General features: G+C 33.4%; 1 protein-coding gene across 2 annotated transcripts; it reads left to right on the top strand.

Annotated features, from left to right (window-relative positions):
- The first annotated feature begins 46 nt into the window (after positions 1 to 46).
- Positions 47 to 12,818, top strand: LOC131778200 (cytochrome b-245 heavy chain). Of its 2 annotated transcripts, XM_059094582.2 has the most exons (21): positions 48 to 333; positions 503 to 605; positions 3,305 to 3,400; positions 3,672 to 3,782; positions 4,771 to 4,858; positions 5,247 to 5,380; positions 5,885 to 5,912; positions 6,049 to 6,121; positions 6,423 to 6,503; positions 7,370 to 7,499; positions 7,698 to 7,790; positions 8,103 to 8,174; positions 8,307 to 8,369; positions 9,029 to 9,083; positions 9,419 to 9,482; positions 9,854 to 9,890; positions 10,205 to 10,287; positions 10,569 to 10,689; positions 10,819 to 10,887; positions 11,332 to 11,453; positions 11,723 to 12,818. In XM_059094582.2, the coding sequence occupies exons 2-21, from the start codon at positions 564 to 566 to the stop codon at positions 11,844 to 11,846; spliced, it is 1,686 nt and encodes a 561-aa protein (XP_058950565.2). In that variant the 5' UTR covers positions 48 to 333; positions 503 to 563; the 3' UTR covers positions 11,847 to 12,818. The 2 variants fall into 2 exon arrangements, 1 of the variants encoding a protein (XP_058950565.2); XR_010718693.1 differs by lacking the exon at positions 11,723 to 12,818 and having other exon boundaries at positions 47 to 333; positions 10,569 to 10,673.
- The last annotated feature ends 2,402 nt before the right edge of the window (positions 12,819 to 15,220 follow it).

Raw genomic sequence — 15,220 nt, 5'->3', positions numbered from 1 at the left:
AAAAAAAAAAAAAAAAAGGACCCGAACAGGTAGACAGTTTCGTCTTTTACCCCAAAAAAAGGGAGGAAACTGTTTGTATGTTTAAATCGTGACGAATAGGGCCGAAATTCTGCTTTATTATTTAAGTTAAAAATCTATTTATTTAACTTAGCTTGAGTACACAATGACAGATGAGCTGTCACGGACACCTTCCTCTGCTCGTTTGTGCAGTCATGCAAGGACAGTCAAATAAGCGGAACAGCAAGTCCAATATAAGGAACAGCTGATCACAACCGCATTAGATACCGAGTAAGTAAGGTGGTGATTCCACGTCTGTACACAGATCGGCTGAGGGTAAGTATCTTTTTAGATTCCCGTAAATATGATTTGAATTCTACCATCGTCTCGAGGTCAAATGACAACGATGTTTTCGTCACAAATTCAATGCCTTCTATTTTTAAACTTACACGAAATTCTTTATTTTGAAAGAAAAGTTGACTTTATAATGTGTTTCCACTTGCAGAGTTTTTTTCAAACGGGAGGAACGATTCTCAAGGCAAAACGAGCCAATTCTACAGAGCCTAATGGCTTTTTCAAGAAATGACATTGCAAGATACCTTTTTGTGGTATGTGCGGAACTTTATAACTGTTTTTCTAGATTTATTTGAAAAGATAATGGGATTTACTCCAAGATCATTTCGTTTTTTAACCCGAGGTAACTTATCCTATTGGGTTAATGTGTTTGAGTGTCCTGTCTGTCTAAGCTCGATGCACCCATACGCACAGTTTTCGATTCAAAGCAGACGTTTCCGCGATTGCGAGACAATGCAAGCTATAATTAGAATACACTGTTTGGGCAAATCGATTATCTACAGCTTAGATTTGTGTTTTTCGTGTAAAATTTCTTACTGCAATGGTTTTAATTTTGATGGTCAGGTACCATCTTCTGTTTAGAGAAAATCGAACAGGAAAAACAAAAGCGGAACTTTCACATCGCTCAGCTCGCCGAGATGTTCCTTTGTAAGGAGATTGACGTAAATACTTTGATTACCTTTCAAGAGGCCCTTCAGATTCATTGGAACTTGTAAACATGCAACTGGTATTGATAGTGTCAATTTGAAAGTCATTGTAATTATTGTTTAACGAGTTGTTTGAACAAAGTTAGTCAGGGATCTACAGGCATTCAATTTAAACACGAAACAAGGAGCCTCTAAGTAAGAATGACAGTGCTTTTTTAAGTCTTCCATGATGAACTTCTTTAATCAACAGGAATCACTGTGAATATTTCCTCACAGCACTCTCATCAATTCTATTTAGTACGACCAGACCTGAAGTAATCTTAATTTCCAGCCAGTCAGAATTAAGACCATACGTCAGGGAGCTTTAAGAGCCCTTGACTTAAAATGCCGCATGGGTGGAAAATTGCAATTAATCAATTCAAGATTTGTTTAAGTTTCTAGATCAGAACAGACAAGGGGTCAGTGAATTAATCACACTGCTGAGAGCCAATCAGATTATAAGGATCACCTGAGTCTAGTGATCCTAAAACAGATGCAATAAAGTAATAAAAAGATAGCTTTAGATGCTTAATTTAAACTTTTTGGCCAGTCAGCAAACTTTTACTTCTATTGTGAATGTTGTTCATCTGAAATGAGCGCAATATTTTTATTTAATGATGCATTGCAAACAATAAATCTTTAAAAGTCTTTATGAAGATTTTTGAAAGCTTGTTCATGATGTCATAGTTTTTAATTATCGGTGTTTATATTCAGCATTAATTATATAGGGCTTTGTAATCTTGCTAAAATTACATGAGATTGAATAATATAATTTTCTTTGAATATGTTTGACTAACTATTCCATAGGGTTTTAGTACAATATGGTAAACAGTATCACTTTTTCTTAGACACCCACACTTCAGAATTGTGTTTTTGCATGTTGATTGATTCATTGTCTGTGATCAAACTTTTGTGCTTAGACATGCAAAGCTTGGTACAGTTTAAATTTTTAAAAATAATCATAAAATTTCCAAAAATATTTATGTACAAAATCATCTAAATCATGAAAAATGTTTTTTAAAGTTCACTTTCATCTACACTATCTTCTTTGAGCTTCTGTGACGTGAGAAATTGCATCAACTGCTTTGTACTTCATATGTCGGCTCATTGATTTCAACAAGCCAATATTCTGTGGCTTTCTGTGTTTTGATATTGTTCAAGACAGGATTACTGACTTACTTTTAGAGTTTGCACAAGGAAAGATTACATTTAGCTTAGTAAACACATTATCTTTCTGTTACTGAGTCTAAATAAAAAACAATCTTTGTAAAGATAACTTTGATTGCCCAGCATAGAACCTTTATTTTGTTATGGGCAGAATGCTTAAGGAATTATATTCAAGTAATACCATTATGTCAAATGCTTTCATCTTGGTCCAATGAAGAATTGAAGATTGTACTCTTCAAAAGAACAGAAGAATCATTCAGGCATTGTAATCTGAAAGTCAAATATCTTGAATATCCCTTAACATATGAAAAGTTGAACAGTCCCTAATTTTTAGTATTGAATATGTTTTCTATTAAAAAATAGCCTAGAAAACATAATTTATCAATTACAACCTAAAAAAAATATAAATTTACAAAGTTATAAATTGAAAACAGTTTGCTGCAAACTAAACAACTGACAGAATCTCTGAAATTTGCATACCATGCAGCAGTCTATCATTAACATAATGTCTGTTCCTCTAAGCGTGACAAATTTTACTTAACATCATAGCACTCTAGTTTTTGATTTGTTAATCAGTTGATCATCTTTTTCGAAAAGATTTTAAGACCAAGATAATGCATAACTGTAGATTGTGGGAATGAAACCCCAATTAATATTTATAGTTTTAAATATGAGAGTACATTTATGAATGATTATTGTAAGTCTGGTCTTAAATTTGTGTTTCAATAGAATTGTACCTCCCACACAGGTTTGTATCTGTTTTATTACCCCCTAGATTCTAGATAATTTCAGTCTTTTCCGGTTAATTCTTTTATAAAATTTAGCATTAAAGAGACCCCCACTGTCTCCCCTCCCTCTCCTTTCCATATGAATTTTCAATGACCCTCTCTTTATCAGAATGGTGTGCATATTTTCTGCAAAAATCTGCTGGTACCCTTTAAAAGCAATGCTAGAGATGGATTCTTTAATCATTTTGTAATTTTGTCTGATTTTGGCAGAAGGTCTTCCCTGTGGCTTTAAGTCATACTTCAATGCATTTTTTTTCACAAACTAAAATCTTTTTTTTCAATTGTTATGAATAACTGAAAAATTTTTTTCAGATGATATGGATGATTATAAATGTTGCACTCTTTGCCTCTACATACATGAAATATGGCACAACAAAAAAGTATCATTATTTGAGGATTATTGTCAAGGTACTGTTCTATTTTATTTATTGATTTTTCTGACCAACAGATTTCAAGATGTCTAGGCTATATTTTGCTTGCTGTTTCATTAGTCAAAAAAATTGAGGTCTACTTTCAAACTTCAAACTTTGGACATGACAATTTAATCAATCTCTCTGGGATTAACAGGGAATTTGATTTACATTATCCACTTAATAGTTAAAATAAAAACCAACTTATCTCAGATTTTGAAAAGTCTACTTTGATCTATTTTAAATAATTATGATTTTGTTGTTCCTAGGGTGGACTCCCTTTTGCCCGAGGTGCTGCAATGGTGTTAAACTTCAACTGCATGTTAATCCTGCTATCCATGTGTCGTAATATCATCTCTCTTATCAGAAGTAATCTCAATGTATGTTGTTTACTAGATAATAATGTGATCCAACTTTTTGTGATTATTCTCAGGTTAACCCTTTAACTCCCAAGATCTCATTAGTAATTCTCCTTACTGTCTGCTATACAATTCTTCTGATGTTACCTCTGAGAATTTGATATTGGATCAACTCATAATCCCCTAATTCTACTTTTCTTGGTTGTCATCACTTGTATCCTTGATTTTGTATTGATATTGTAAGGAGAAATTCTGTCTTGGTCACTGGTGGGAGTTAAGGGGTTAAGTTTTCTGCTATGTGATTGGTCAGTTTTATGTACAATTAGTCTTACTGTTGAGTTTATGTGTCAAGCTTGACTTATCTTGTATGTCCAAGATATCTGACTCAGTCTTGACTTCATTTTTAACAGAAATTAGATATTTAACCCTTTCTCTCCCAGGATCACATAAGAAATTCTCCCTATTTTGTGTCATACAATTCTTATTAAGTTACTTCCATCAGAGAATTTGGTATTGGATCAACCTATAATCCCTCTAATTGATACATCTCTTTTATTATCTAACTGCACAAAGTAGAGTACAAATATCCTGTGATATTGTACAGTTGGTTATTGTGTATTATGAAAAAAAAACTGTTTAACCAGTGGGCTGCACAGGCTAAGCTTCTCTCTTCACTTTGCTTTTCCCAACTTATGAAAAATGGGCAGAAACACTTGGCAGAAAAAGAAACAAAAGGAAGATAAATAACTTATTAGAAGTTTTGGTGTGTATAAAGTTTTGCTTGGTATTTTTATTAAATGTTTCTAATTTTACTTGTCCTATATGGGCTCATCAAAATATGGGACAACTTGTAAAATACTCAGTGATTCTACACACCAAAACATCTTAAGATATGTTTGTTTGCATCACTTGTCTTCTTGATATTATGTTGACATTATAAGGAGGATCATTTTGTCTTGGTCACTCATGGAAGTCAAAGCAGCATAAAAAGAATTCTCATTTTTCATAGTGTGGTTGGTGTGGAAGCATTATAAGCCTTTTGGACAAGAATATAACTTTCCATAAGTACTGTGCTTACACTATCTGCTTTTTCACTGGTGAGTGAATCAAGGCTATCCATGGTATATTTATGCATAATGACTATAGATTGAATAATGTTGGCAAGTATTGAGATTAATCATAACTCCCCTACATGGTAGTTTCAGTCAAGGGTATTTTCCCAAGGCTTGTATCTTCTATGTTCATTGTGATAATCAAGACCAATTGCTTTAGTTTTTTCATTGGTTTTTTTTATCAAAACTCAGTTGAAGAGAACTTCTAAATTGCGTCTAGTTACTTCATTGCCTAAAGTCAATAAAACTGAAAGAAAGAATAAGTGCAAGAGAATTGCTATATGAAAGAGAATATTATTGTAAATGATGATGCCTTCTTTTTCATTAAAAAATTGATTAAAATATTTTTGCTTAATATGTTTCTTGTTTACAGTGGTTCACATATGTGGCCACTGTTTCAACTTGACAAACCTTGTTGAGAGCCAATCAAAGGCAGACACAGAGATTGAACAGCATCTGAGTCAGTTAGATAACCCTTGGCTAAATCCTATCAGAGAATCTGGAGTTGTAAGTTGAAAGCAATTATTTGGTATTGAGATCTGCAACTTATTGGAGATAGTAATGAATTTTTTTAAATGAAATTATGGCTGTATCGTGTAAGGCAAAGTATGATTGAGCTTTAATCCTTTAATCCCAAAATAAAATTTAGTAATTCTCCTGACTGGCTGCTTTACATTCCCTTGTAAATTGGATGGGAGAATTTGGTGTTTTATCAAGGTAGCACCCTAACTTAAGCTGATCAGCTTGTCTGTTCTCATAACTTGTTTTCAAGATAACGTATTTGATTTGCAATGAGAAGTTACATCTGATGTTGGAATCACTTCTGGGAGTTAAAGGATTAATAGCTGTTTGAATCAAACAATCAGTTAACATAATATTATATGATTGATGCATTAATTATTGTTTTCATTTGTTATTTGACAAAAACAAGTTGAATTATTTCAATTTTTTTTTGGATCTCAATAACTGTAATAAAGTATATTTTGAGAGTATTTTTTTTTTAATCCATAGGATCCTGTATCAGGATTGTTTCAGACAGGTATGAGAAAATGCTAGTTGTGAAACTAACTTACCTCAGATTGAAATAAAAGAAAAAGAAAGACAGTCGTAGAAGTTCAAGTTACTTATTTCTGACAGTATTGGTCACTATAATATTTTCCTTTTTTTTAATGCAGTGGCTGGGGTCACAGGTGTGGTGATGACATTGTCATTAATTCTCATGATATCATCAGCAACTGAACTGATAAGGTTTGCTTTTAACTATTTAAAATTGACTTTTTTTAAGCTTTTTGACAGTTTTTGTATTGATGAAGGAGCAGTTTTTTTTTACCTCAGCTTTTAATATTGTGCATCTGTCGTTGAAGCCTATGGACAAAGATTTTCCTCTTAGCAGAGCAGCTGTGGTTTACTTCTGATCAGAAACATTGATTCAAAAATTTATGTCACAACAATTAATGTCTCTACAAAAAGTTCTGTTACACAATATTTCTATTTAGTAGATGGGAAGTATCATTGTCTGATGTTGAGTTTAATATATTCTTCTATGCAGGAGATCCTACTTTGAGACTTTTTGGTTCACTCACCATTTGTTTGTTGTCTTCTTTGGCTGCCTTGTTGTGCATGGCACTGGGTAATTATTCATTTTATTGTATCAGCAATTATATAATTAATGAAAAATTTAAGGAATTTTTATCAGATGAAATAATCTTAACATTTTCTGAGATTTGAAAAAATCAAAATTGTCCATCTACCATCAGCTTTAAAATTTATTAAGTAGATGGCTCTCATTTGCTCAAGACACTCTGTTCCAGTTATGATATAGAAAGTAATTCCTGTATGGGAAGCTTGAAATTTTGTTGTCTTCCTTATTAAATCCTTTAAATGTGTTGGCCTCCATCAAATAGATAGTCAAAGAGTAAAAGTAGATCTCAGTTAATTGCTTGTTATTCAGTAAAGTGAGGAAAATTTTGTAAAAGATTATAATAGTGCCCCAAGTTCCCCTTTAAAATATTTAAAAGAGGTCATTGGAAGGGGGGTGAGTTTTATGAACTAAGTGGCGTGTTACAGCCAGAGGCTTATCTCAAGTTCTGGATATTCAACTGACTTCAATTCAAGTACCACTCACCCTTCTTTGATGGGATGCTATTTTCAGAGAAGTTAAACACCCCCCCCCCCCCAGCAGGTGTCTCAGTACACTACTCATTTTTCAGTACTGTACTATATTGTACTCTTGCTTATAAAGCAAGAGGCACTGTGAAAGTAGAGTGCTAATTGCTAAGAACACAACACCATGGCATAGTCATGGCTTAAACTCTAACTGTTACTTCTTATCCTGCTCACTGAACTAAAATAACAGAGATACTACCTATAAATAACATATACAGGAATTTTAGAGACTCCCTTTGGATGGTTTAGAGATTTGACTGAAATTTTCTTCACAGTGAGCCTTTTATTGTGTATCTAGTTCTCATGAATCACTTGAACTTTTTTTTGTAGGGATCTTCTACGTTTTCAAACTAACATGGATGAGCATGATCCAGAAATCTGTGATAATGTAAATTACTGGAAAAATCATTCAACCAGCTGCTACAAATTTAGACCACAGCTAAAAGCACCTGGAGCAATGGTACCATTACTGTCATTTTTAAAACTATTTACCTGTCATAATTAACACCCTCTGCATGTAGCTTAAAAACAGCGATCTGCACACTCTAACTATATGTAATGAATCCACATAATCTGACATGTAGGCAAGACAATGGCCAGTTTGTGCTGCTGGACTGATTATAAGTTTGTGATAATGAACAATCATGAATTTTTTTAGACTTGGAAGTTTGTGATTTTCCCCATGATCCTGTATGGTGCTGAACGGTTACTCAGAATATACAGATCATTTCAGCAGGTGACAATTCTTAAGGTGAGATCATTTGTCAAAGAATGTAATTTTATTATTAATGATTACTTTTAGCATCCATTCAATTCATTTGATAGTATTAAAAACTTTTTACCATTTGACTCATGTCTAATGAATAAATGTAAATTGCTCAACTATATTGGGTGTACAATATTGTGCATTAAATGAAAAATGAAATTGAAAGTTAGAGTTGTAATGTGTCCAACAGTAAGTAGTAAGGATTCTTGATATGTAGTTATAACTTTTCTATTATTATTTAATATCCATTTCTTTTTGAAGATGTATTATCTTCTAAATAATTTCTTATTTTGCTAGGTAATAAAACATCCATCTAGGGTGCTTGAAATTCAGATGAAGAAGGATGGATTTAGATGTGAAGCAGGACAGGTAAGAGGTGCCATTTGAACTTATTATGAACAACTTGATTTGACTTAATGAGTTTCTTCTGAACCAGCCTTTGATTCTACTAACTCTGTAGTGAATGAGCTATATTTAATGCCCTACTTATTTCTGTTCTAGTACATTTTTCTGAAGTGTCCTAAGATCTCACATCTGGAGTGGCATCCTTTTACTTTAACATCTGTAAGTATGAATTTACAGAACTTGATTGCTGTTTCAAGAAACTTTAACGAAGTGATTGTGTAGAGTCAAAAAGGATTGTATTTGTTTTATCTCACTGCACTCTGAGATTGGTCAGAAAGAAAAATTTGCTTTTTTCTCTACCAGTCTGATACATAATTTTTTTTTATGTTAATCTGAAATCAACTCATTATAGTTTAACTTTCCTTCACTTGAGTCCATCTGCATTTTATTTCTTTGGTTTCCCTGCTTGTATATCATTTGACAGTTGATCATTGAATGTGATCATGAGAATTTGTTGTGAAAAGACTGTTAACAGTGGTACAGCTACTGATGTTGTGGCAACCTCAGAGGGTTTCATTGTCAGATGAAAGTGAATGACAATGATTCTGGCTTCAACTAATAAGTCTGACTCATTCACTGACAACCATTTTTTGTGGAACTTGTCCTGGACTTTGGCCAACAGGTTGACACTCTTTACAGACACTACTGTGACAGTTATATTTATCATTTTTGATTGGTCTGTCACTATTAATGTACTTTCAAGAGTCTAAATGAATTTATACATGTGTGTCATTCTTTTGTTACTCAGTGATGAGGATTTAAAAATATTTTTTTAAGCTTAGAGTCAGGTTTTTATAATAAAAACATCTCTTTTCCAGGCCCCTGAGGAGTCCTACTTCAGTGTTCACATCAGAAATGCTGGTGATTGGACAGGTAGATACAATTAAAATAGAACCTTTTTCTTTTATTCAGAATGCATGAAAAGGCATTGCAAAGAATATTTTCTTCCACATGCAAAACAAATCTCCCAATCTCTTGTAATAAATGCCTATTTTGGCAACTTCAGGTTTTACTTTCTCCACCAAATAATAATCTTGATGGAGATATTTGATATATTCTAAAATTGAACACCTTCCCAGACTTCAGATTTCCAAAGGTTGGCATCTTTGGAATTAGTTTACAAATTTAATGTAATCATTTTTACTTTCCTGTACACTTTTCTTTATGTATGCTGTGCTTCTTATAATTGACATTTATGTATTATTTAGACAGTCTACACAGAGAGTTTGGAGCAAATGACAGTGGAATGAAAGATATAAGCTCCTGTCCAAGGTTCTGAAAGTAACTTTTTTAAGTATTTGAATCTTAAATTTGGCAATGTGCATACTGTTTATATGCATTAATGCTTGATGATAGGTTGGCATGAAATCCGATCTTTTCATGATCCCTATTGTTAGTTGATTATTTGGTTATTTTTCTCGCCCTGGCACCGGACTGAAGTAATTAACCCTTTGAACACTTAAGAGTGACTCTAATTCATTGATTGATTGTTAAACAAATTCTCCTCATCAAAACCTGAGGAAATGTATAGAGAACAGTATGGAAAATATGCAAACTGATGTTAGGGTGTTAAGGGTTAAGAGCCAAAGTTTTCTGAAAGAGGGACCATACTGAAGAATCTGTTTGATATTTTCTTCCTATAGGTTGGCTGTCGATGGCCCTTTTGGAACATCAAGCACTGTAAGAGGCTCTAATTTTTTGTGATGTTGGTTATAGCAGAGGTAGATCCAGGCTATTTCTTAGAATGAGGTGTACCTCTGAGGAATGATGCAGAATACAAGGAAGGGGGGGAACCCCTTGTACCCTTTCGATAGATCCACCCCTATAGAAGGAATGGCTGCGGTCTGAACATCATTGGACAATATTTTTTCACCTTTTCACTTTTTTTTTTTTTTTTTTTTTCATGACAGTTATCATTTATCTGAGATATAATTGCATGATTGTCTCCTTGTTTATTATTTTTATATTATAAAGAATTTTTTGGATTTGTTTAGGATGTGTTCAAATATGATGTCATTATGTGTATTGGAGCTGGTATTGGAGTAACTCCTTTTGCATCAATATTGAAGTCCGTGTGGTAAGTACTTTTTTAATGGAGAAAGATTTTATACCCTTTGTCATTCTCTGATTCAGTTGATAAATTTTGTCCAACTCTCAATCCATCTTACTTAAATTACATCCACCCTTGATTTTGTTTAGTCTTAATTTTTTTCATTCAATTGTATAACTACTCTTTTCATTCAAAAACAGTAAGAGCCATGGTCATCTTTTGTTTTACAGAAAGTATGCATTCTTTTACAGTAAAAATAATTAATTAACAGTACTGTTAAAATTAAATTCAGTCTTTTCTTGCTACAGGTATCGTCAAAACAAAAGTTATTCTGACCTAAAGATCCAGAAGGTGTATTTTTTCTGGATCTGCCGAGATGAAAAGGCCTTTGAATGGTTTACAGACCTTTTAAGGTATTTGGAAATTCAGGTAAAAAAAACTGAAATCACGCCTGTCGTATAGATGACTATACATGTTTGTGAAACTTAGATTATTCAAAACATTTGGGGTTAGAAGATCTCCTCTGATCATGAGGTAAATTACAAATTTAAATTTCAGATGGAAGAAATGAATATGAAAAACTTTGTGGAATATCACATATATCTCACAGGATGGGATACTAAATTGGTAAGACGACTTTAAATAAATGAGCAGGCTTGAAATATGTATTATAATTATTATATACACTAAAGTTTAGTATTTAGTTGATGTGAATAATCTTTGTTATTTCATGCTTTGAAAATTTTGTTAAGGGGGAGGTAGAGTCTAAGGAATATGTTGATCTGTTTTTGCCAGGTACATTTTTGCAACTAGAATAATGGACTTAGTTGAAGGTTAATGTTCATCTTATGCTGCTGAGCTTATTCAGGTCTTGTTCTAGGCAATTACAACTTATGGAGTCTATGGCATCCTTCCTCCCAGTGATTTACACTTTATTTATACGATTTATACTTTGCATCATTTTCTTTCCCTCCCCATAGGGCCCAAAAAAGATTGAGATGTAATATTTAACATGTAGCTATCATGTGGGTTTTAGAAAGAAAGTGATAATAAGTTACCTGTTTATTTCAGGCAATTCAGTCAATTATACATCAGGGTGAAGAAGATAACATAACACATTTAGATGCTAAGACACAGTATGGCAGACCAGAGTGGAGCAAGATTTTTAAGGGTATTGGGGAGAAACACAAAGGGTGAGTGACAGGAAAGTTCAGGGCTAGGCTGCAACAGTGAACTGAAATGTGAAGCAAAGGAGATATGAATATCAAGATTTGGTTGCAGACATAGCCATCTAGATGAGCTATTAGAGTTCTACATTACCTAAATTACTCTGTTCTGGTCTCATTGCACTCAGTGACTCCAACCAGCTTGTTAACTAGAAAAAGCGCAGCTCCCCTTTTTTTGTAGTCCAAAGAGCTGAAATGATGAACTGATAGTAACAATATTTCCTTCTCTGTTGTAGGACAGAAATTGGGGTCTTTTTCTGTGGACCAAGTGGTTTATCACATGTGTTACACAAAAAAGCCAACCAGTACAGTAATCCAAGTACAGGAGTCAAGTTTTGTTACAACAAAGAAAATTTCTAAGAGTAGTTATACAATTGAATGAAAAAAATTAAGACTAATTTCTTGGAAGAGCACAGACGGCTATCTTGTCACAATATAATATGCAGTCGGCTTCTTATTTGACTGAACACTTAAATTGAATATTAACACCTTGATATATTTCTATCTTGCAAAACTATCTGGTAATCAACATTATTAAATCCTTTAACTCCCAGAAGTGATTTGTGTAACTTCTCCCAACAATATCTATACATTATCCAACAAGCATGTAATGAGATTACTCAAATTTATTAATTAGAGATTGTTATCACAATATAAAACCAAATTCCTGTAACCAAATTACAAGGAAATGTCTAACAGCTAGATAGGAGAATTAACAACTAGATCTTTGGAGTTGAAGGGTTAATACAAACAACTGTGACTGGTATCTTATTTCTCCTTACAGTGTCACTCCTGAATCAAATATTAAGCTATGTCCGAGAATAAAGGAAATGATGACTAACTAAAGAAACTTTTGATTATTCATCAAATTCTCCTTGTCACCATCTCAGGGAATGTATAGAGCACAGTATAGAGAAAAAGCATTAAGGTTTTAAGGGTTTATGATGAATTTAGATGTATTAAAAAAAAAGGAAACTCTTCTCATTTCTTTTAAAGGGATAAGGAAATCCTCATACATTTATGGCACCTTAGGCCCCTATGTACTTGGAGAGGAGAGATACCATTGCTACTTTTTTTTTTTTAATTAACCAAAACCAGCAAAAAATACTTTTTGAACAAGGACATATTATTGCCACCTTTTGAGAATCTACAAACCTAGTGAAAAAGACTTTTTGAGCACACTGATTGGCTTTTAACTTAAGTAAAAAAATGAGTTTAGGACTTAAGATAAAGAAAGTATATATTTGTAAAAAAATGAGTTTAGGACTACTTTAGGTACAGAAAATATGTATTTGATGTTTAATTAGAATAAACACAAGCGATGATTAGCAATTTTTCAGGAAAGTAGAAGTACATATCCACCACTTTCACCCAAAGCTGAGGTGAGTAAACCACATGAGAACCAGAAAATTAGTTTCAGTATTTTTGTTAACATACCACAAAATACTCAGAAATGAAACTCTCAGTGGACACTTCCATATTCTTCTGCTTGGAGGTGAATAGTACCTGCTAATCATTTCTGAGGTAGCCAATCAGCTTGTGAAAAAAAAAATCACCATTCACCTGCAAGGTATTCACTAGTATGTACATTAGACTCACTATGAAAATAATTCATATATTGTGATTAGTTGAGAGCATTCAAACAATCTACTGACAGTGGCATGTGAAGTTGACTTGATAAATGCATTATCTACAGCAGATATTACCTTTGTTTTATCAAGTTTAAATTATGCCTAGTTTCTAAGCCCTTTGTCTATGTAGTGTTCTCAAATTTTTGCCAAGTCAAGGAGAATAGGCCATTTTACAGTTGTGTACTTAGTTGCCAAGCCTTTGATTTGGAGTGAGGCTGAAGGTGACCTTGTTGTGTTAGGGACCAGAATCTAGTTAGCATGATAACAAATTAATTTGCATTTCAAAAGCAGCAAGGTTTGTATCATAACAAGGTCACCCTTAGCCTCACTCCTGTTCAAAGGCTTGGCAACCAAGCATACAACTGTAAAATGGACTATTGTCATTTGCAAATTGTTTCAAAAATGTAATCATAAAACAATCATTGAATTTGGATTTTACATGATATCATTCTCAACCTCATCCAATAATTGCTTCTTATTCACCCAATTGGCACAAAAATTGGTGGATATTTACTTCACTACTCGCCTCCACAGCAAAGGTATTTGTTTCTCTAATGGAATTTGGAACAAACACCCCTATTTAAATAATCCATATGCCAGTTAGCATAAAAATTAAAATGTTAAATCAAATAGGAAATTACACTGCTGTTAGATGTAGCATGGAAACTTTATCAAACAATAGTGCAAGATTTTTAAATCTGTATAATTAATTTTGAAGAAGTTGTAACAAATATTGCCCAAATCCCAAAACTAAAAATGAGTTTATCAGAAAGTGTATTAAATGAGGCCAACCAATATCTCACTGGTTCATACCGGTAGCTCGTAATTTTCACGACTGGTGTGCTTTTAATGTTGTGTATTGGATGCAGAGTGGACCATTACAACTTTTAAATGACGAACAGATCACTTGAATCACTCTCACTTACTATGTAATTCGAACAAAACGTGATTGGTGCAGAAGTAACTTTACACACTAAAATCAAACAAAATCTCTAATCCACAACACCCCAAGGAAATATTTAACTATACAAGAAGCAACATTGTATACAATTTACTGATATCTTTGAAATCTTTGTTGGAAAAAATTGAAAGCGCATTTCTCTGTGGGAAGATTTCATCCTTCCAAGCTTTCCCTTAGTGACCTAATTCACCCCCACTTTACCTTTGACCTGAAGGATCCATGACATTCATGGACAAATACCATGAAGGATGTTCCAAACTGGTAGTTCAGATGGTTATTCAAATCTTTTGCTCTTCCTCAAATCACTTGCAAGAAAAAGAAGATAGAATTAGCACCTGGGGAGCATACTCATGGTTACTCAGGGGAGGGTTCCTGTTCATAACAGGGTCTTTACTTCCTCTTTGCAACTGCAGAATGTACAAAACAGAGCCTTAGTGTTAACTTTAAAAAATGATCTTGACTGGAAACAGACTTGCAATGCTCACCCAGCCAAGCCATCATCCCAAAATTTAAAGACAAGTTCAAGGTCACTTGCACACTCAGATGCTCAAAATAGCAGATGCTAAGACTAAGACCTGTATAATTTGAAAGCCAAGGTTAACCTTAATTGATCTCAATGTATAGGTACCAGTACAATTACAGTGCTGACTCGAACATACTAAGTGGAACTTAAAACAGCACATATGAAGGAGGCCCTCACCAGAGAGAGATTGCTTAATTGACCAGATCTGATAACTTGCATTCAGCAAATTCTTACTTCTCAAAAGTAGAATTTTTTACTGGGAAAACCTGTGTAACAATATTGCGTGACACTGTCACGACCTCGTGGTCCGCTGACGACATCTGTTTTCTTATATTAAATATATCTTGTTGGTCCGACATCTTGGTTTTGTATGTGTTCTCCTCTACATTGCCCGTTCTGGCTTGTTACAACCTGTAGCTCTGTGAAGCCTCAATACAACTACCTAATGCTTAGAGGAACACTACACATGTTCACATCAACAAAACTTTAATAGGCATTGACTTAAATCTTCTTACAGTTTTTGGACCTCTCCAAAGTTGGACTAAGCAAAAATTTTATTGTAACCTGTTTATAATAATTAACTGAAACGATGCAAAAAAGAACATTTTACACTTAAAAA

The sequence above is a fragment of the Pocillopora verrucosa genome, chromosome 9 (assembly GCF_036669915.1).
Source record: "Pocillopora verrucosa isolate sample1 chromosome 9, ASM3666991v2, whole genome shotgun sequence".
NCBI classification, from domain to species: Eukaryota; Metazoa; Cnidaria; class Anthozoa; order Scleractinia; family Pocilloporidae; genus Pocillopora; species Pocillopora verrucosa.
Note: the sequence above shows the minus strand (reverse complement) of the source record. Positions and strands in the feature narration are given on the sequence as shown.